Here is a 21,698-nt window from a genome sequence, read left to right on the forward strand (position 1 = left end):
CTTTGGAGCATATTAATAAGCAGATCTGGGGTGCAGAGAACTCTCTAAGATCTTGTCGGTTGATGAAACTGCTACCTACGGCTTTAAACAAGTTTATGTGTACTGTACATAGGCCCACATCCTAGTCCACTTCCAATTGACCTGGATGTGCAAGCTTGACACCAGGTATGTCTAGTAAGAACTTGATCACCTTTCTGCCTCCCTGTCTGCCACAGAGTTGCAGAAATTGGAACAGCAGCTATATTTGCTGCTCAGGCTTGCTCCTGGCTAGACCATTGGTCAGAAGCAGGCTCAATAGTTTGCAGTGTCATTAAATTTCCCAATTCTCTATATGAGAAAGATCTTGTCAGATCGGGTCAGATCTGGGGCAAAAGTATTAAGAGTCATTCTCCATCAACAGCCTTTATCTGGGGCAACTGCATATTAAAGAGGAGATGCAATAAGTGCAAAGTTCTTAAAGCACATGACTTAAGATTTCTTTAACTTGAAGGAACTTTAATTGGTATTGTAGTATTGTAAGATTGGATATTGCTCCACTCAATTCCACTATTCCACTGACTGCAAACTCTCTGTTGTCCTACGGGAGGAGAAACTGTCACTTTGGTAAAAGGCTATTTAGCCATAAGCCAGGTTTTCAAACTGAGGGGAATTGATCTCTCCTCAATGTGGGAACTTCACCATTGATTAAGAGTTTTGAACAGTCTTGCCCACCTCGTATACTCAAATTTCCTCCATGGTGTGAGATTAAGGTTTTAAGGTCCATAGAAGTGGCACTTTACAAACCTCTCCAGAAAGCTTCAGATATAGACATTACTCTCAAGACGGGCTATCTTATGTAGTTTCACACTCCAGGCAGTGGAAAGATCTGTCGTCCTCTTTTGTTCAATTGTTTATTGCCAAGACCCAAAATCCATCAAGTAGTGATAGTAGATTTAACTCCTTCTCCATCTCCATGATCAAGGAAATAAATGATGATCCAGACAGTCTTACTTTATCCTGTAAGGGCAGTTTGTCTCGGCCTTAAAAGAAATGCTCCCTTACATCTGTCGATTCCTAACTTGTTCAGAAGGACAAGTTAAAACAGGAAGGGTGTAGCAAAATATACTTTATCGTTCTGGTTATGTGAAGTCATTCTTAAAGCTTATAGCCTAAATCTTTGGGAAGAACACCGACCGGGGTTCTCCCAAAGGTCATGACATACGCGGTGTTACTGCAACCTTAGCGCTCCACAAAAACCAATTACTAGCTCAAGTCCTTAGTGCTGGTGTTTGGAAGAGACAAAACAGTTTCACTGCACATTAATTAAAAGACTGCACCCACAGATAACTGGAAACTTTCTCTTTGGTCCCAGTGGTGGCCGCACAACATATAGTCTGAGACTTATGCCTTTGCAGGATGGCTAACTCTGTCACAATCATCATTATTCTCTGCATGAGTGTGTATGAGAGTTTAATGAATGTTTTCTTTTTTCTCTTCTGAACATCCCTTCCTGGGTAGTTTCAACATAGAGACCACTTATGCAGGTAAGAATATTTGTGACTATTTTTCAATTTTGAATATACTGAATTTTTATAAAAATGGTTCATACAGTTTCACAAACTTGTTGGGGTTGTGACAAAGTCACTTGTCTTTTGTTCATGACATCTCAACCTAACCTCTTGCAAACTCCCTATTTTCCAATGAGACTTTCCTTCCTCCTAAGGAAGACATTTAAAAGATGCGGGTTTGTATTTCGCGTAGGAAGAAACTACAAAATATGAAGACCAAACCTCATCCACCCCTCAAGCCTCGACCACTTGTTAGTTATGCGAGTCCCGCTGACTCAGCTGGTGAGATGCTGGTAACCAGACAATATTAAAGAATCCCACAATTTCTTTAATTCTGGTTGTACCCAAACAACAATGGAGTAAACTCATTTAAATGACTTGGATTTTTATAGCTAGGAAAAATACAAATTCTTTTGAAAAATTTGTAGAATTAAAGTGTTTATCACATTGAGGAAATAAAGGTATGAAATTATATATATTTTTTTTTTGAGTATTGCACAAGTTTGATAAATCGACTTTATATTTGCAGATGACAGAAGCTGAAATTGAAGCAGTGCTTGATAAAACGATGGTGCTTTTCCGTTTCCTGCAAGAAAAAGACGTATTTGAACGTTATTATAAGCAACACTTGGCAAAGCGTCTTTTACTGCAGAAGTCTGTGTCCGAAGACTCTGAAAAGACAATGATAAGCAAATTAAAAACAGAATGTGGTTGCCAATTTACTTCAAAGTTGGAAGGCATGTTTAAGGATGTTACCATATCGAATACTATAAATGAAGAGTTCAAGAATAGAGTAAATAGTGCAGGGGTAAGTCGTTGAATTGTTAGGTTGAATAAATAAGTTAGTTTCGTTTTTTAAATTTATAACTTTCCATTAATTTTGTGATGTATAATAAGACTTGATCAATTGAAGTTTAGGGTACCTTTGGTTATTATAAGGGTATGAATTTATTTTTCAGACAAATTTATTCGGTGTTGATATATATGTAAGAGTTTTAACGACGGGCTACTGGCCTACACAGTCTGCCAACCTTAAAGCCAACATTCCTATGGCTCCAAGAAGTGCCTTCGAGGCCTTCCGCAGATTCTACCTCAACAAGCACAGTGGCAGACAACTTACGTTACATCCTCAGTTAGGGTGAGTACATAAGTATCTATAGGTGTTTTGTAATAATTAATTTTCTAAGGTCCCTCTATGTCAATAGACTTTATCCTTATATCCAATTGGGGTTAGCACTGTGAGTTACTACTGTAGATAGTTTTTGAAACTTTTCCTTGGCCCCTGAGTGTATCCACTTATTAGTAATTTACTTTTGTTGCCATTTTCTTCCTTCCATCTTTCCTATTCATGTCACTTAACTTATTGGACTATATGTTTCAATTTCATAATACTCTTATCCTACCATCCTTTATCTTGAAAAGTAGTGTCACAATTTATTAGTTGCAACTGTGGAACTTAGTATTTACAGTACAGTAGCAGCGTTTGCCAATGGAAATTATCAGCATCATATTTTAAAATGCTTAATAGGCGAAGTAAGAAAATATCAAATTAAAAAGTGCTTTATTTGTCAGTTTCATTTATGTGGTTATATGTTCAACTTTGTTTATATATGCATAAACATTTGTTCCCACACAAATACAAACCATCGTCCTTTGCTATACAGTAGGAGAATGGATAATAGCGAAGCTGGAACACAGCAATTAAAGCTTATAAAGAGGTGTACACGACCGACAGTGGGTTATCTGTCGGTAGTGGGGAGGCAACAGTTCCCCCCTGGTAGCTCACTGTCAACTCGCTTGGATTTCAACCATTGGAAAAGACAGATATCTCTTTATGACTGGAATATTTGGCTGAATTTTCTCAATTTTTTTCTTTTTTCTTTCCAGTGTATTATGTAGTGTGACTGCTTCTTCATCATGCCCCTGAATATGCAGATATGTCCTATAGTACCTCTGAAGACCTGCTGTACTTTTTTGAGCAGTATTGAGGTTAATCCCCATAGGTTATGCCGGTCTTGTAGAGGCCATTTGTGCACTCAAGTGATTATTGTCAGGAATCGGAGAAGTTAGTCGGGGATGAAAGTGAAGAATGACTAGCCTTTTCATACCTTTCAATCTTCCACCTCTCTTGAAGGCACAGCCTAGAGTACTTCACGAGCTGGACTTTATATTGAGTTAGGTAAGATCATTTGGCTTTCAGCTACCTCGGATGTAGACACGGAGGTCCTTTTCCCACCCTCCCTACGAGGATTAAAGTGGCGTTTTCAGGTAAACCCAAATATCTTCAAGGATAACTCTGACAAGCTCAGTTCTTTGTTTGCCAGGTTATAGCACAAAGGTTTCTAGCTCAAGTATAACTTTTGAAGGCATGAGTCATGACACCCACAAGTGTTTTGGGGTTTACGTGGTTAAAGTTGAAGTTGCGGGTTTTAGGTCTCCACAGAGACGATTTGCATCGTCCTCCTCGGGCGACCATTAGCCAGCAGGGACTATCACTAGTCCCCTCTAACCTCCCCCCCAGGCGCCTACCCTTGGAGTACCCCCCGGTAGAAGGTCTCACGGTATTCGCGTCCCAGGCGGGGACCGAACTTGGGACCTCTATAATAGAGATCCGCGAAGCTACCAACCTTGCTATCCGGAGTAAGGGACCTTGACAATGCAGATATCTGATTCACCTGGTTAGTTTCCAGCCACTTGGAACAGGGACTTCTACCCACCTAAGAATGAGTCTCCTATAGTAAAGGACAATGTTTTGTATTCATATACAGTATGAACAAATCAAAATATTTTAAGGTAATCAGTATTTTTCCCAACTATACAAACCTTAGTTCTTTACTCAAACTTTCCTACCAGAACCAACTCCTGGCTAAGTTCCAGCTGCCATCCAAGCGAGTTGTCATTGAGCTAATGGGGATCACTATTATTATTATTATTATTATTATTATTATTATTATTACTACTACTACTACTACTACTACTACTACTACTACTACTAGCTACGCTACAACCCTAGCTGGAAAAGCAGGATGCTATAAGGCCAGGGCCCCCAACAGGGAAAATAGCCAATGAGGAAAGAAAACAAGGAAAAATAAAATATTTTAAGAACAGTGACAAAATTATAATCAATATTTTCTATATAAACTATAAAAACTTAACAAAATAAGAGGACAAGATATAAGTTAAAATAAGCATGCCTGAGTGTATCTTCAAGCAAGAGAACTCTATCCCAAGACAGTGGAAGACCATGATACAGAGGGTATGGCACTACCCAAGACCAGAGAGCAATGGTTTGATTTTGGAGTGTCTTTTCCCACAAGAGCTATTTACCATAGCTAAAGAGTCTCTTCTACCTTTACCAAGGGGAAAGTAGCCACTGACAATCACAGTGGAGTAGTTAACCCCTTGGGTGAAGAAGAATTTTTTGGTAATCTCATTGTTGTCAGGTATATGAGGACAGAGGAAAATCTGTAAAGAATAGGCCAGACTATTCGGTGTATGTGTAGGCAAAGGGAAGTAAATTGTAACTAGAGAGAAGGATCTAATGTATTACTGTCTGGCCAGTCAAAGGACCCCATAACTCTCTAGCGATAGTAATAGATGAACCACCTGTCGGTTGTTTACTCTTCATCATAAGTTTTAATTGCCATGTTCCAGTCTTGCTGTTATCCATTCTCACATAGTACGTAAAGGACTAGGGTTTGTATAGTTAGGAAGAATACAAAGTTCTTGAAAATTTGTGATATTTATGCATGAATATCCTTTATTTTTACTTGCCCACTTTAAAATGTTACTGTTTGCAGTACATAGAAGTCAGTACTGAAAGTTCTGTACAATCATCCGCTCTGCCCCCCCCCCCCTCCCCCCACATAGGTTATTGCCTACTGCAGTTACATGTACTTTTAATCAAGTCCATTTGGTCTCATCTTTTCAACTTTGCCTTTCCCCAATTTTTTAATTCTCATATAAAGACAAATCTTTCAGGGTATTATAATGAATGATTTGGTAGACTATTTCATTATAGATATGTGTGCATAGTGTTATACCTTTTATTTTGAATTGACTTTTTTACTTTTTCCTTAGTAACTATAACAACTTTCAAGTTGTTCATGCAGCCCTTTTTACCTCTTATCAACCCAGTTGTTACGATGCAAAGCAACTGTTACGCCTCGGTGTCAGACACTGCATAATATAAGAATGCAAGGATCCTATCCATATTGAAGAGTCCATGACCTGCATATATCGTGTCACCATTACTTAGCAGCTATACAATTTTTTATAAGGTGACTTACCAACTAAAAATCAAGTCTATAAAAAATTTAACTCTTTATGAAAGTCATTTCGCACCTTTTTCATGTTTTCACCAACTAGAAATTGTCAATAAAAGAATTGTAGTTTTTATAGTATTAATAATGTTTTCATGCTATGGATCTGTTATTGTGAAAGCCCCCCTCCTTGGATTTTCAGACACATACTGTGTTAAAAATTGCCTAAATATCACATGTTAGAACATACAAGATGAATAGGACTGGCTTCATAATTTTTGCTAATTGCAATGTCATTCAATGGAACCAGTTTGTAGTCTTCATCTAATAATGTCACTTTTCATGTCAGAGCTATTTGCAATAAATGTTTTCTGATAATACATTCCATCACGGTAGTTTCTCATTTCTAGTTATAATGAGAAAAGTATTAATTCTTTGAATTATTGTGAAAAGAATATTTTCTCCGGCAGATTAAGTTCGCATTTCATAAGGTTAGTATGGTGTTGATTTTTTTCTTTGGTCTTCTAAACCTATCATCCTTTATTTAGGTATTTATTAAGTCCTTATAATTAATTCCTAATTTTTTTTATGCTAGGTCAGCAGATTTGAATGCTGTATTTTATGGTTCAAGAAAAGAAGAAAGTGCAAGTGCAGCTTCTAGCGTAGTCGTTCCACCTTTGCCATCAGTTGCGTCTGTTCCCACCGGGGATCCTGTCAGTAGTGTAGCAGGAATATCCTCTTCGTCCTCAACAGTGCCAGGTACCACCAATAACAATGGCATGGTGCCATCGCCAAGTATATCTGGTGCTGCAACTCCAACTAATGGGGCTCCTGCTTCATCTGCAGCTGTTGTCATGCCCCCGGGTAAACCATCAGGACCAAGAAAACACATTATTCAAGTTTCAACTTACCAAATGGTCATATTGATGTTATTCAATACTAGAGAAAAATTAACATATGAGGTATGCTTTTATTTATATCCTTATGCTTAAAGTATTTGTACTGTAAAGTTAAGTCAAATACACGTCTCGATATTTAGCTATATTGGTTTTTATGATAATTTATGTTCTTACAATTACCACTTTGTTGTTCTTTTTTTTCATTTTAGGATCAATTTTGATATATTGTTTTATTAGTGTTTCAATCTTTATGAATGTTTTTTTTTTTTCCCACAGGAAATACAGAGTGAAACTGACATTCCGGATAGAGATCTTGTGCGGGCATTGCAGTCATTAGCGCTTGGTAAGCCAGCCCAACGAGTTCTTGTCAAATCTCCAAAAACTAAAGAAATGGAAGCATCACACGAGTTTACAGTTAATGACTCTTTTACTTCTAAACTATATAGGTAAGGCTATAGTTAATCACCCATAGGGTTTTTATCTTGTTACTCTGAGCTTCTGTTATGAGTGTGAATTGTGTGCCTGTTTGTAGTTGTGAGATGTAAAGCCTCTATTTTGAAAGATGTGAAATGTCTTGTTTAAAGAACTCCATTTAATTTTTAATTCAGTGAAAGTACACAATTTTCTTATATACTCAATTGGCTGAGGGAGTGTAGATACAAGTTTGTTCAATGAATTGAAAATTTGATTATACCTGATAACAGAAGTTGAAGATTTGGTGGAGGTAGTTTAGATGTAAATTTGTTCAAAAATTGCAAATTTGCCTATTTGATAACACAAGTCGAAGAGTTATGAAATTTAATATGTTTGTTTGTACTGATGGTAAAATATACAACCAATTTATTGCAGGGTTAAAATACAGGCAGTTGCTGCAAAAGGAGAAAGTGAGCCAGAGAGAAAAGAAACCCGGAGTAAAGTGGACGAGGATCGTAAGCATGAAATTGAAGCTGCGATTGTCAGGATCATGAAGGCCCGTCGACGAATGACAGTAAGATTCATTCACTGTTTCAGTTTTATGTCGAATAAATTTCAGTACTTAATGGAAGGTCAATTAAAAACTGTGGAATTGATTTGCTACTTGCTTTTGTTTTTCCAAATAGTAGGTGCTCAATTTTACAGAATGGATTTCAATATCATTCTATTTTATCTTTTGTTATTAAAGTAATTTATGCAAGTAATGGAATTTTTACAAAGAAAAAAAACTCATGCTTTTAAGCAAACTCCATCAAATCTTGGACCATATTTATAATGCATGGTAGTGAATCAGGAGAGTTAAGCTCTTCATGTTCTGGTAGAGATGAGTTCAACACCAGAAATGTAGAAAAAGTCTGTAACCACAAAGTCAACACTTTCACTATTGATCACTAGTGGGCCGTAGCCAGGGCTAGTTCATTCTCAATTTCCAACCAGCAGATTACTAGTAATTCATATTTCTGCTGTCTAATGTACTTAGTACATATACAGTACTTTACTAGTAATCCTCGAGACAAGAACTTGAATGTGCAATAAATGAAATATGTTTTAATTCCTTTTGGGAGTATTTTATTATATACAGTATAAACTGAAGGAATTCCTGATATAAAAGTAGGATAACTCCCCAAATTTTAACAAGATCAACTAGCTGAAAACAATGGAGATTTGGAGTTGGTAGTTGTAATCTGATCTTGAAAATTGTCAATTAAAGCACCCACTTTTGGAACACTTCTTGTTCCTATGTAGAGAACTTTTACTTATTCAAATTGAGATGATTATTTGGTTTTTAAAAACCAATTGAAGTATTTTTAGTTTTCAGTTATATCAATTAACCCTTGAAATGCAAGAATTTGTTTTTCACATGGCAATTATGTTCATACTGATGCCTAGTTTAATTTTCTATAATCTCTTTTAGCATAACAATTTGGTTGCTGAGGTTACTGATCAGCTCAAGTCCCGCTTCTTACCGTCCCCAATATTAATCAAGAAAAGAATTGAAAGCCTCATTGAGCGGGAATACTTGGCCCGTACACCAGAAGATAGGTAAGTTGAAGCAAAGAAAGTTTTTACATTGTGATAAAAATTTTATTTTCCATCAATAATTGATAATAATAGATAAGCTAGGTGAAAATACTTGTGGTTATTTAAGTTTGAAAATCTTGACCTGCTGATACTGAGTGACCTTTTGTCATGGGTAGATAGAATAATATAGGAAAGAATGTTAAAACATGCGAGTTTTCTTTCTATATTTCCTATTGTTTCTAATTGGTTGTCAGTTGAAACGTCCCCATTTCATTAATCAATTCACAAGAAACTTACGATCCTCGTGGGGATCGAACCAGATTCTTGTGAATTGATTAATGAAATGGGGACGTTTCAACTGACAACCAATTAGAAACAATAGGAAATATAGAAAGAAAACTCGCATGTTTTAACATTCTTTCCTATATTATTCTATCTACCCATGACACCTTTTCATACCACTTGATTCATGTACAGTACCATCTTTCATAGTCTTATAGAAAGATATCCAAAGTAAACTGTCATACTGTAATTTTTGTCTTTCTTCATCTCAGAATGTACTTTAGCTGTGAGTAAAGTGAACAGATTTTGTTGATTAAATTTGATTTATAAAATGCTCTTATAAGACCAGTAAGTTCTGTGCCACATTCATAAGATTATCTTTTCGTTTCTTCACAGGAAAATCTACTCTTACGTGGCGTGAAGAGTAGGTTGTATAATGTGGAGCATAGCCAAGGCTGTGAAATTTTCCCTCCTGGGAATATACGGCTGTGCAAGCACAGATAGATAGGGATGCAGCAAACTCAGCGGCTCCAAGAACAGTCAGTTCAGTAGCGATCCAGTTTTCCTCCCTTCTGTGCACTCTGCACCTCTTCGGATTATATCACTCTTCAGCATAATGTGACACAAGGGTGAACAGGTGATCTTTTGGCTTTGGACTCGCATCATGAGCGCACACACATAAGTGTACTTTAGGCAAATAATGTAATAGGTCTTGTTCACCAGATACAATATGGAACAGGTTACCGATAGCCCCTTTACATCTGATTGCAAGGTGACAAAAACATGTAATGTGTTGATAGTGATTTTACCTGTGAAAGACAGTGACATTCTTGCAGTTCAAATAAAGTGCTGGAAACTGAAAGAAATGAAAGATCCCATCTTTTTTTATTTGTATGATTAGAAAATTTTGATGTTTTGAGGCAGCTCTGTCCACGTGAGACTCCCTATTCACAAGATGATGATAGCAAAAATATACTAATAAAAGTGGAGTAATGCAAAAAAAAGTAAAAAAAAAAAAAAGTGCAATGTACAGTGATGAACCGCTTTCTTGCTTGGTCCCGACTCATGCAAAAGTGAGTGTTGTTGTCGGCGCTCAGCTAATAACAATTATAGACTTGTATCGATATTTGAAATTTTTAAAAAATCATCTTTATTCGCATCTTTGTCAAAACATTTTCATGGGTGGAAGTTACGCCTCTGCTCTTCAAGAGAATCTCTTGGTCATTCCCACACTTACTAGTCTTGGCTTATCCATATACTAAATGTGGTTATGCAAAGGTTCAAGATGTGGGAACAACTGAGGATTCTGTGTCACAACTCGGTTTTCTATGGCTCTAAGAGCCATATTTTCTCTTTTTTTTTTCTTTCTACGCAGGCAGAGACTGTATTTTGTGAAGATGACTAGGAACTTTGATTAAATTTTTTCTTAGATGGTTCACAGGTCATTTTGTGGAAGATTGGAGGATCTTCCTATTTATTTCCAGTGGGAAAGATTTTATTGTGTTGTTTTCAGAATGCAAGGTTGTGTGTGGTAGTTGGTGTCTGGTTGAAAAATACTGTGAAATTAGATGTATTAATTATATTGTCTGAGAACCGTGAGTATATGAAGAGGAAATTTTATAGTAAATTTTTAGTACAGTATTCTTGTTTGGTATTGATAACCCAATCCTAAGGAATTTGCACTAGTATGAAAGTGGCTATACAGTACTGAATAAGGTAGAGCAACAGGTATTGTTAATTACTGTATTTGAATGCTTTATTTTCCCTTCGTAATTTTTATTCAAACTTAGTAGGATATTGGAGATGGCAAGAGAAAGGTTCTGTGGAAGGTAGAATTGGGTGATCTCCATTGCTAAGACATTCAGGTTAACGAATTGGGTAACGTTGGGGATTTTGATCAGTGTTATCTGTATATAATGTATACATATATTGTTATGGGTTATCTTCTGTAGTTGTATCAAACCCTGATATATAATAATACCAGTTCATGTAGTGAACATGAAACACACTCAGTCAAACCTTGTTCAAGAAAAGTACATCTCTCCTATAAGTATGCCAAGGGACATTATCAGGTCTCACTCTTAATTCGTATGAGGTGTGTTAGTTATGCTGATTAGTGAATTTTCTTAGATTTTTTTATAGTTAATATTGCCAGCAGGATCTTGTGCAAAATTTAGTTATGTGCTCCATGAAACTTTAAAGGATTTCTGAAGAGCATTTTCTAGCAGCCAAAACTTTTGCAGGGTCCTTGCATCTAAATTGAGTGCCTAAATAGGGATACAGTACCGAGACGTGAGAACTCTGTGGTATTTTATTGATCAGCCTCATTGATGAATTAAGTTTGAGACGGGTATATTAAATTTTTTCTATACTGTTACCATCATCATCAAGTTGTTTTTTTTCTTTTTTAAGGGTTGGTATTTAGTCTGTTTGCCTGCTTTTACATTATGTTCTATCTCTTGTAGTAAAGATGACTTTCTATTGTTTATTCAACGTCTATCCTCCTCCTCTTCTGTTCTGGTGTTCCTGTTCCGGTGCCCCCGTTGTCACCTATTTTGTATGCTGTCTTTGGACATTGAGGATTACAAGAGTTATGTAATTTATTATTCCATTAAATGAATGTCAAAAGAGACCAGGTACTGTTGTTATTTGCCTATATGGTACAGTTTACTTGAATTATTAAGAATGCAACTGTTTTTTTCAGCATTGATAGCCAGTAATGCAATATTTAGTGATACAGTACGGTATTAACTCTGTGAGAAAGTGGTGAGTACAGTAAACAAGTTCATTTTTGTCAGAGTGCTAACAGTACAGAGGTTATTTACTTTTTACCATAGTTTGCAACAGATTTTATAAAGAAAAAAAAAATCCACCTGTAGCAAATTCTGATTACCTCTGAGTGAAAGGCAAAGATTAAACTCATTCTATATCATTTGTTATTATTACCAGCTAAGCTAGTAATGAGAGGTTTGCTTACATAGGTGTACATAATTTGTTACACCTATCCAAATCATTTTTTTTTTCATCAATAGAGGAACTGTAAAATGACTTATATTTTCTTGTGAATGTTATAGATATAAATTCATATTTGTAGATGTAGCGCCTTCCTAGATAATATGCTTAAGGAGAGGTGAATATTGGAGCAAAGTAAAGTAGGAGAAGTATGACAGATTAGTGGAATAGATAAAAGAAATGCCTGAAAAGTACAAGGCAAAAGGCAATGCAGCTAGGGTTGAAGGGATAAGTATAGTCTACAGTGCACTGTGAGTGGTAGCCATTCATAGTCTTGCAAAATTGAAACAGTGCATTCAAAGAACTCACTTCTGAGTGGACAGAAGTTTTCTTCCTCTGTGAATAAATAATAGGACTTTATTGGAGATTTAACATCTTGGGGAAAAGTGACTGGCATTTTCTTCTATTACTTAGACCTTTGTCACTACCCATCTCACTTTATTTTCACTTGACCATGATAGTATATTGTATCTACTGCATTATAGCAAGATTAATTTCATCTACTTCTTCGTTATTTTATCAGTGTTAGTATTCGAATAATTTGTTTTGCTAAATTGTTACTCAGCGATGCATTGGCTTCCGGTCAGGTGACTAATTATCATTTAATGGGAAATTTAATTTAAAGATATTTCAATGAGTGGACATTTGACCAAAGTGATAATCAGCTCCAATTTTATATTAATCAAAGGTTGGGTGGTTGATTGAACCTTTAATAGCCACTTTTGAAACTAAACCAAGAGAAGGCAATGTTTTTCATTGTATTATTTCTATGAGCAGTAATCTCTCACTATATCACTTGTTTATCTATCATGCCTTCTGTACATTTCGGATTCTTTAATTTGTTATACAGTTTGTACCGGTAATCTACATGCGAGTTTCTGCTGCCTGATACGTATAATTTTTTTTGTAGATTTTCAAGTATTTATGTGGCAAAAAAAAGCATTTGTGCACCTAAATATTAATACAGTACAGTACTTTAATAAATAAAAATACAATTCAGTATTGGAGTGTATAACAGTTGATAAAATGTGTAGTGTACCGTTAACAAATATTGTGCAAAGAATTAATCAACTGTATGGAAAATAAGGCATGACCCAGTCTTAGTTTGCCCAGAATACTTCATACCTGGCATACTATTGGCCGGTAAAGTAGACACGACTATTCAGAGCATGCTGTTCAGTATCTCGGGTGCTGATTGGGTCAGTGACTTTAGGGCCACTCTTCAGCCTACTGTTGCTTTGAGTACCCCGTCATTATTCATTTTGCTTTTACGCATATGTACACAATATCATTTCGCTTCTTTAACTATGTTGTGCGCTTTTTTTTGTATGAATTGCCTTCAAACCCTACCATGCCAGCCAAACATCCTGACCCCCTTCTATAGCTTCTGTCAATATAACAAATTGTCATTTGACGAGACAAACTCCTCAACATGCTCTATGCGGACGTAGGCTGCCATCACGTCACCAGTGAATCCACCATTCACTATGTCAAGAAGGAAAAAAAGAATATAAGGGTGGTGGAACTTCCTGCAATAAGGTCATCGCAATACTGGAGTCTGCATTAGACCTTTGGATCAGCAAATGCAGGAAAACATTTCACTGGTTACCAACACCATACGTAAGAAGACCAGGCAGCTGTGTGGCAGTGACAAGGCCCAGAGCCTGGACCATCAATGGCATCTCCCACCAAACAAACTAAATTTAATTCCAGCAATGGCAATTGGATAAATTACCAGAGAGATTTAACCTCAAGATTGTCCCCCTGCGTGGAGATGCTGCCTCTGCTGACAAACCTGCCACTAAGGAGTACATGAGCAAGACATTTTAGATCATTATCAAAGAAGGGGCTCTTTGTAAGAACAGCACTTCAACTATGAAGTCAAGCTTCATCATGTTGAAGAAATCTTTGATTTTTTAAAGCTCTTCTCCAAATGGATGATACTGGAGGCCTTGCAATTGATCTGTCGTATGAGGGCTCACAGATGGAATTTTTACTGCCAAACACTACATCACAGTGCACTATCATGCATTTAAGGCATGGTGAAGGCTGTGGACTCTGATGATAGCTTATTGCCGAAGAAGTATGGGAATGGGTATACCATTACAATGTGTCTTTGGGATACTCGAAAGGCCATAAAAGAGATGAAAAACAAAATACTAAATGCTTACTGGAAGAAATGTGACCTGAAGCTCCAACAATTATAATGGATTCTCATCTGGTGAAATCCACCAGTCTACAGTGGACAAGGTATGATACAATCCAGTTTCACATTAAAAATTATATTAACAATTATAGAAGTAATAGTAATGAATTGCACATACTATACACAATATAATAAACTCTTGTAAACTATTCAGCAGCTAGAGGGGCACTCCGTAGACACAGACTTCCGCCATGGTAGCTTATTTCGACCTTGACCTTTGACCTTAAATTATATTAATCGTGGATTTTCCTACCCAAATATGAACCAAGTTCGAAGTCTCTGTTACAAGGATGTCCAAGCATATGGCTGATTATGTAATATGGAAATTTTGTTCGTCCATGACCTTGACCTTTGACCTTCCAAAATTTAATCATGTCCAGCTCTTTACACAATAGTTTAGAATCCTTGCAGGTTTCATTACCTTACAATTAAAATTTTGGGCCAAATGATTAATGACTGGTGTTTGACCTTTTGCTTGACCTTGACCATTGACTCGACCTTGATCTTCGACCTTAACGTATTAATTGACGTGGATTTTCATACTCTCAAATATGAATTAAGTTTGAAGTCTCTATGACAACGATGTCCAAACTTATGGTTGATTATGTAAATTGGACATTTTCTTGACCCTGACCTTTGACCTTGACCTTCCAAAATTTAATAAGTTCCAGATTTTTACACAAGTTAATCCCTGCAAGTTTCGTTACGATCAGAAACGAGGGTAGGAAGGTGTTCACTAACTAACACACACTCACGCAAACAGGGGGTAAAACATAACCTTCAGACTTCGTTGGCAGAGGTAACTAGAGGGGCACTCGGTAGAGCGCAGACCTCTGCCACGGCTGCTTTTTCTCCACCTTTTGCTCGATCGTGACCTTTGACCTTAACATGGATTAATTGGCGTGGATTTTCATACTCTCAAATATGAACCAAGTTTGAGGTTTCTGTGACAACGAAGTCCTACATGAATTGGCCATTTGCTTGACTGTGACCTTGACCTTTGTCATTTACCTTCCAAAATTTAATAATTTTCAGCTTTTTACATATCAGTTAATTCCTGCAAGTTTCATTACTCTGCGAATAAAATTGTGGCCAGGAAGCCGTTCACAAACAAACACACACAAACACAAACAGGTGGTAAGCAAAAACTCCCTCCAACTTTGTTGGCAGAGGTAATAAACCTATTTCATAGCAATTTTAATTACGAAAATTATTAAAAGAAGCTCATACACACAGCAAGTTTAAGTAGTACAGTATTTGATAACATAAAATGAATGATAAAAAAAGTACACTTCAGTTATAAGAAGTCTCTCTGAAAAAAGTGTAAAAATATTGAAATGTTATTCGTATTTGATTATCTTATGCTAGAATAATTTTCTTTACAAATCATTTTAGTTTGATGAGGACAAATTTGAAATTTGAATTGAAATAAAATTTATGACAAAGTACTCTGTAACTTCCTTATTTGTTTATGAAAAAATATGCACTTTTTTGTGATAAAACTTTCAAGTTACCATCACATGAGGATAAATATATTTTAATTGTACTAAACATTCCAGTAGAAGAGTTATTCATCAGCAATTTGCATGTTTTTATACAGTTTTTACCCTTAAGGGTTAGTGCTGTCAATGTACGTCACATGACGGACTTCAGTCATTACTTGGTAAAGTCTTCACAGTATTCTTTTGATACATAGCTGTACTTGGTTTAGTTTAAAAAGTCCCTATACTCGATTTTTTTAATGAGGCGCATTTTCACTGACTCAGCGGTGCCCTTTTAGCTTGGAAAAAGTTTCCTGCTATCTGATTGGTTAGAATTATCTAGTCCAACCAATCAGCGATCAGGAAACTTTTCCGAGCTAAAAGGGCATCCCTGCGAGTCGGTGTAAATCTGCCTCACTAAAAAGAATTGAGTATAGTATCCATGATCTGTATTCTCTACAAGACTTATCAATTCCTTATCCATAGCTTTGCTGTTTCTTAAATTCACCATATGATAATTTTCTTTTTTCTATCTTATTGCAACAAACATTTTACTTCTAAAGAGTTACATTCCTTGGTGTTGTGATTTTCTGCACACTTTCCGCACTATCATCTGTCTTAAGCTTGTACTGTAGTCTTTTTCAAGACATTAAACAACAAATTCCAGAAGATTTCTTCTGAATAAGCTATTAGTAAGTTTGATGCTATTCTGTATGGTTTAAATATCTCTACCTAGATTCAAATACTGTTTAGGTACTGGTAGTAGGCATTTTGTACTTGATTCATTGTTGAAAATAACTAGCAAAGGCTCCTTGTGAGGAACAAAATTACCCTATCACTTCGAACTAAAAACTATGTTGTAAAAGATGAAACATGAATAATGGAGTTCAACCGTTGCATAGCTTCTATTGTAGCTAAGCCATTTTATGATGGCTATATATGTACTGGCCTATTATTATTATTATTATTATTATTATTATTACTTGCTAAGCAACAACCCTAGTTGGAAAAACAGGATGCCACAAGTTCAGGGGCTCCAACAGGGAAAATAGCCCAGTGAGGAAAGGAAACTAGGAAAAATAAAATATATTGAGAACAGTAACATTATAATAAACATTTCCTACATAAACTATAAAAACTTCAACATAACAAGGGGAAGAGAGATTAGATATAATAGTGTGCTCTAGTATACCCTCATGCTAGAGAACTCTAATCCAAGACAGCAAAAGACCATGGTATAGAGCCTATGGCACTACTCAAAACTAGAGAACAATGATTTGATTTTGGAGTGTCCTCCTGGAAGAGCTGCTTACCACAGCTAAAGAGTCCCTTCTACCCTTACCAAGAGGAAAGTAGCCACTGAACAATTACAATGCAGTAGTTAACCCCCTTGGGTGAAGAAGAATTGTTTGGTCATCTCAGTGTTGTCAGGTGTATGAGGACAGAGGATAATCTGTAAAAAATAGGCCAGACTTTGGTGTATGTGTAGGCAAAGGGAAAGTGAACCATAACCAGAGAGAAGGATTCAATGTAGTACTCTCTGGCCAGTCAAAGGACTCCATAACTCTGGTGGAAATATTTCAACGGGAGGTTGGTGCCCTGGCCAATCTACTACCAAAGACTAAATCTAGGATAATTTTACTTGGTAACAAAACATTATCAAAATGGTAAAGCAAGAGAAACCAAGTCACACTTGTGTTAATGTGATATTCAACAAGTGTATCTCATTTATGGTGTAATTAGATGCATCTCGTTAACATTAATCAAGTGTGTAACAGTACAGTATATCATACCTAATGAGAATTTTATGTGTATGCTGTTATGATACTACAGTATTCAACATCTTTTCATGCTTGCATATGTGATGAATATTTATACTATACATTATTTACTAATTCATTGTGATAATTAACAGCATATAAAGAATAATTGCCTGGGAGAGTACCACACCTACTACTGTCTATTGTAAACTTTACTTAAGGGTCTTTACAGCATTTTTTTTTTTGGGGGGGGGGCCTAATGGCTGCTCTTGCTTTATTTATTTCTAATGTACCCCAGTTCCTGCTTCCTTTCTTCAATCTTGCAACCCAAACTGTAGGATATTTCCCCAGTTGCACAAGGGCACTGGAGTTCGAGATCCGCTCAGGTTCGATTGTTTCTAATGGTGTCTACAATCTCACCATCCATGTGAGCTAAGGAAGGGGGATTGGTTTTGGGGAAGGCTATAGGTCAACCTCCTGAACCATCAATGCCTGGCCCTCCTTGTTCTTCTTAGCTTTGGAGGAAGAGTGGGCCTGGCCACTGATCATATGTACATTTATTATTATCATTATCATTATTATTATTATTATTATTATTATTATTACTTGCCAAGCTACAACTCTAGTTGGTAAAGCAGAATACTATAAACCCAAGGGCTCCGACAGGGAAAATAGCCCAGTGAGGAAAGGAAATAAGAAAAATTACAAGAGAAGTTTAAGAACAATAATAGCATTGATATCTTTCATCTTTCATATATAAACTATGAAAACTTCAAAATAACAAGAGGAAGAGAAACAAGATACAATAGTGTGCCCAAGTGTACCCTCAAGCAAGAGATCTAAGGCCAAGACGGTGGAAGACCATGTTACAGAGGCTAGGGCACCACCCAAGACTAGAGAACAATGGTTTGATCTTGGAGTGTCCTCTAAGAAGAGTCTCTTCTATCCTTACCAAGTGGAAAGTACCCACTAAACAGTTACAGTGCAATAGTTAACCTCTTGAGAGAAGAAGAATTCTTTGGTAATTTCAGTGTTGTCAAGTGCATGAGGACTATTCTGTGCATGTGTCAGCAAAGATGAAATGAGCTGCAACCAGAGAGAAGGACCCAATAACACTCTAGTGGTAGTATCTCAACTGGTGGCTGGTGCCTTGGTGAACCTACTATCTATAAAACAGTATGGTCAGTCTTTAGGGCATTGGTACTCTACCTTGCCTCAGACATTTAGGAGCAACCTTTAGAGAGGCCTCAGTGAAGGGCTTTATAGCCCTAATTCATGAACTCAATTTATGAAAAAAATAATTTTGTGCACCATTGGTTTGTGTTTCTGCATCATACTGTACAGCTAGTAGGTTAAATGCCCCAGTGTACCATAAGGTAGGTGTAAATGTACAGTACCATCCATAGATTAGTCTAAATTATTTAGGTAAAATGCCTGAAAAAAAATGTCCCAGGAAATAGGCAAAAATGTCTCTTGAGGACAGTGTCCTCAAGTACATATTTCCCAAAAGACTGTATGTCACTCAGAGGTTGGATATAAGCGGCAAGGAAGAAATGGTTTGAATTTTGGTGATTGAAATGCCAAAATGATAAAGTGTGAGGAAACTACAGGTATCTGATATTTCACTAATAAATTGATGTTATTTGTTATTCTACAACACTTAAGAAATTAACAAAATAGTCTGTCTTTGCTTTTTCATCATATTTTCCCTGTTAGATCCCATGGGTTTATAGCATTCTGTTTTTCCAATTAGAGTTGTAGCTTAGCAAGTAATAATAATAATAATAATAATAAATGTATGGGACACCAAAGTCCCAAGTGCTTAGGACCTCAAAGGGGCTTAATCTGGCCCGGGTTCGGAATCTTCTGATTTGAAGAAACTTTATTGACATTCAACACCATAAACACAAAGTAAACTTACATATGACCTAATTTACATAATTATGATAAGATACTATAACCGGATAACAAAAAGAATAGCTTTGTAATATAAATTATAAGGTGGCCGTTGCAAGCACAGCACTGTTCAACTTCGTACTTCGTATTAGCAGTTTCAGCAGTATCTGCAAGTGGTTATAGAATCGTATTCATAAATTGAACCAAATGACTATACTGGTTCCATATGGTGCAATAGGTTTTTGAAACAACTAGGGTCAAAACTCCCCTAGTGCGAAACGACTGTAAGTCTGGACTATGGACTGGCATAGAAATGCCATAAACCCCAGGGGTTCCGTTAGGCAGTGTCAGGAGGAGGTAACGCAAAACAAATAATATGAGTGCCATTAGCCAAAGGTTAAGCTGTGGATTTCTGAAATTGTCTCTGAAAGGCAACAGCAAAAGTCACATTGATTTGCAATAAGTATTCATTATGTTTTTGTGTGAAGTTCATGTTTGTTTGTGTACAGTATATATATATATATATATATATATATATATATATATATATATATATATATATATATATATATATATATATATATATATATATATATACATATATATATATATATATATATATATATATATATATATATATATATATATATATATATAATGAGTGTACATATGACATGTCTGAGGCCTTTGTTCTGCAGTGAACTAGTAGTAACAGATGATGATGGCGATATACAACATGAAAGAAAGATGATGATGATAATATACAACATGAAAGAAAGTAGTTGTAATAGCAATATACGAAAGGAAAACACGTAAAAAGATTCCTTCAAAAAGATCCGATAGAACCTTAAAGTGTGAGAAGTTGGTGACCGTCAGTATAATTTAAAGGAGATACTGTAGGTGGTTTTAAACCAAAATTTCTCAAAGGATCGAAGGAAAGGATCCTACCAACAACAAATATATATTTTTTTTGCAAAACTGTACATTAAAAAAAAAAGAGGATTGGGGAGTTAGGACACAGGTTTAAAATGGAAATCTTTTAGCGGCAAGATAATAGAATTTAACGGTCTGTCTGAACACAAATATGACAAATTGGTCTGATAAGATCGTGGGAGGGAAGTACTGAAAATCACACCTTCAAGTCCTTTACATGTAGATTAGGCCTAAGATTAGTAGATACTTGCTGTATAGGCCTACATGTCCAACTAAATCTGCTCTCTTTCATGGATTGTTTTTTAACTATTTAACCGTTCAAGGAAATTGGAATGGATAAAGGTGAAGATAAGATGGCAGGTTTGCTTAACTCATGGAAAAATTGACTTAGAAGATATCTATCTAACTTGACTATGGTACAATTACTTGCCACTGTGATAAACGAGGCTATAGACACATTGATTAGATATTGTGTGTAACTAAATAGTATGGTGTAATACATACATATATACCTAAACCCACAAATACACATTATATATAGCATTGAGCCTCATGATGGAGAAGGCCTGACTTAGAATTAACTGCATGCTTAGTATTACGAACAGGATGGAACTATCCAGGAAAATCTGAATGTAAAGAATGGTCAGAATTATGAAAAATCTTATGCAACATGCATAATGAACTAATTGAATGGCCGTGCCAAAGATTAATATCTAGATCAGGAATAGGAAATCTAACAGACCGTAAGTTCCTGTCCAACAAATGAAGATGAGAATCATCAGCTGAAGACCAGACAGAACAAAACTCGAAACAAGATAGAATGAAGGAATTAAAACACTTCAGAATAGATTGATCACCGAAAATCTTAAAAGACTTTCGCAATATGCCAATTTTTTGTGCAATTGAAGAAGACACAGACCTAATGTGTTTCTCAAAAGTAAATTTGCTGTCGAGAATCACACCTAAAATTTTAAAGTCATGAAAAGTTAAAGAAACATTACCAATGCTGGGATCTGGAGGTTGAGGAGCCATTGTCCTTGACCTACTTACAATCATACTTTGTGTTTTGTTAGGATTCAGCTTCATACCCCATAATTTGCACCATGCACTAATTTTAGCTAGATCTCTATTAAGAGATTCAGCAACCCTAGATCTACATTCAGGAGATGGAATTGATGCAGAGAGAGTAGCATTATCTGCATATGCAACAAGATTGTTTTGTAGGCCAAACCATATGTCATGTATATATGAGATGAAAAGTAATGGGCCAAGAACACTACCCTGTGGAGCACCAGGTATCACATTCTTTTACTCACTATGATGACCATCAACAACAACTCTTTGAGATCTATTACTTAAAAATTCAATAATAATGCCCAGAAACGACCCACCCACTCCAAACTGTTTGAGTTTGAAAAAAGGGCC

General features: G+C 36.1%; 1 protein-coding gene across 1 annotated transcript in view; it reads left to right on the forward strand.

The window, feature by feature from the left end:
• Cul3 (cullin 3) overlaps nucleotides 1-11,617 on the forward strand; it is a 40,482-nt gene extending 28,865 nt beyond the window's left edge. The window contains exons 8-14 of the mRNA XM_068355456.1: nucleotides 2,077-2,355; nucleotides 2,507-2,685; nucleotides 6,405-6,771; nucleotides 6,985-7,154; nucleotides 7,558-7,696; nucleotides 8,597-8,724; nucleotides 9,382-11,617. Of these exons, the coding sequence (XP_068211557.1) occupies nucleotides 2,077-2,355; nucleotides 2,507-2,685; nucleotides 6,405-6,771; nucleotides 6,985-7,154; nucleotides 7,558-7,696; nucleotides 8,597-8,724; nucleotides 9,382-9,406 (1,287 nt within the window). The 3' untranslated portion in view covers nucleotides 9,407-11,617. The remainder of the gene's footprint in view (nucleotides 1-2,076; nucleotides 2,356-2,506; nucleotides 2,686-6,404; nucleotides 6,772-6,984; nucleotides 7,155-7,557; nucleotides 7,697-8,596; nucleotides 8,725-9,381) is intronic.
• The last annotated feature ends 10,081 nt before the right edge of the window (nucleotides 11,618-21,698 follow it).

Source organism: Palaemon carinicauda, chromosome 31, assembly GCF_036898095.1.
Source record: "Palaemon carinicauda isolate YSFRI2023 chromosome 31, ASM3689809v2, whole genome shotgun sequence".
Lineage (NCBI taxonomy): Eukaryota > Metazoa > Arthropoda > Malacostraca > Decapoda > Palaemonidae > Palaemon > Palaemon carinicauda.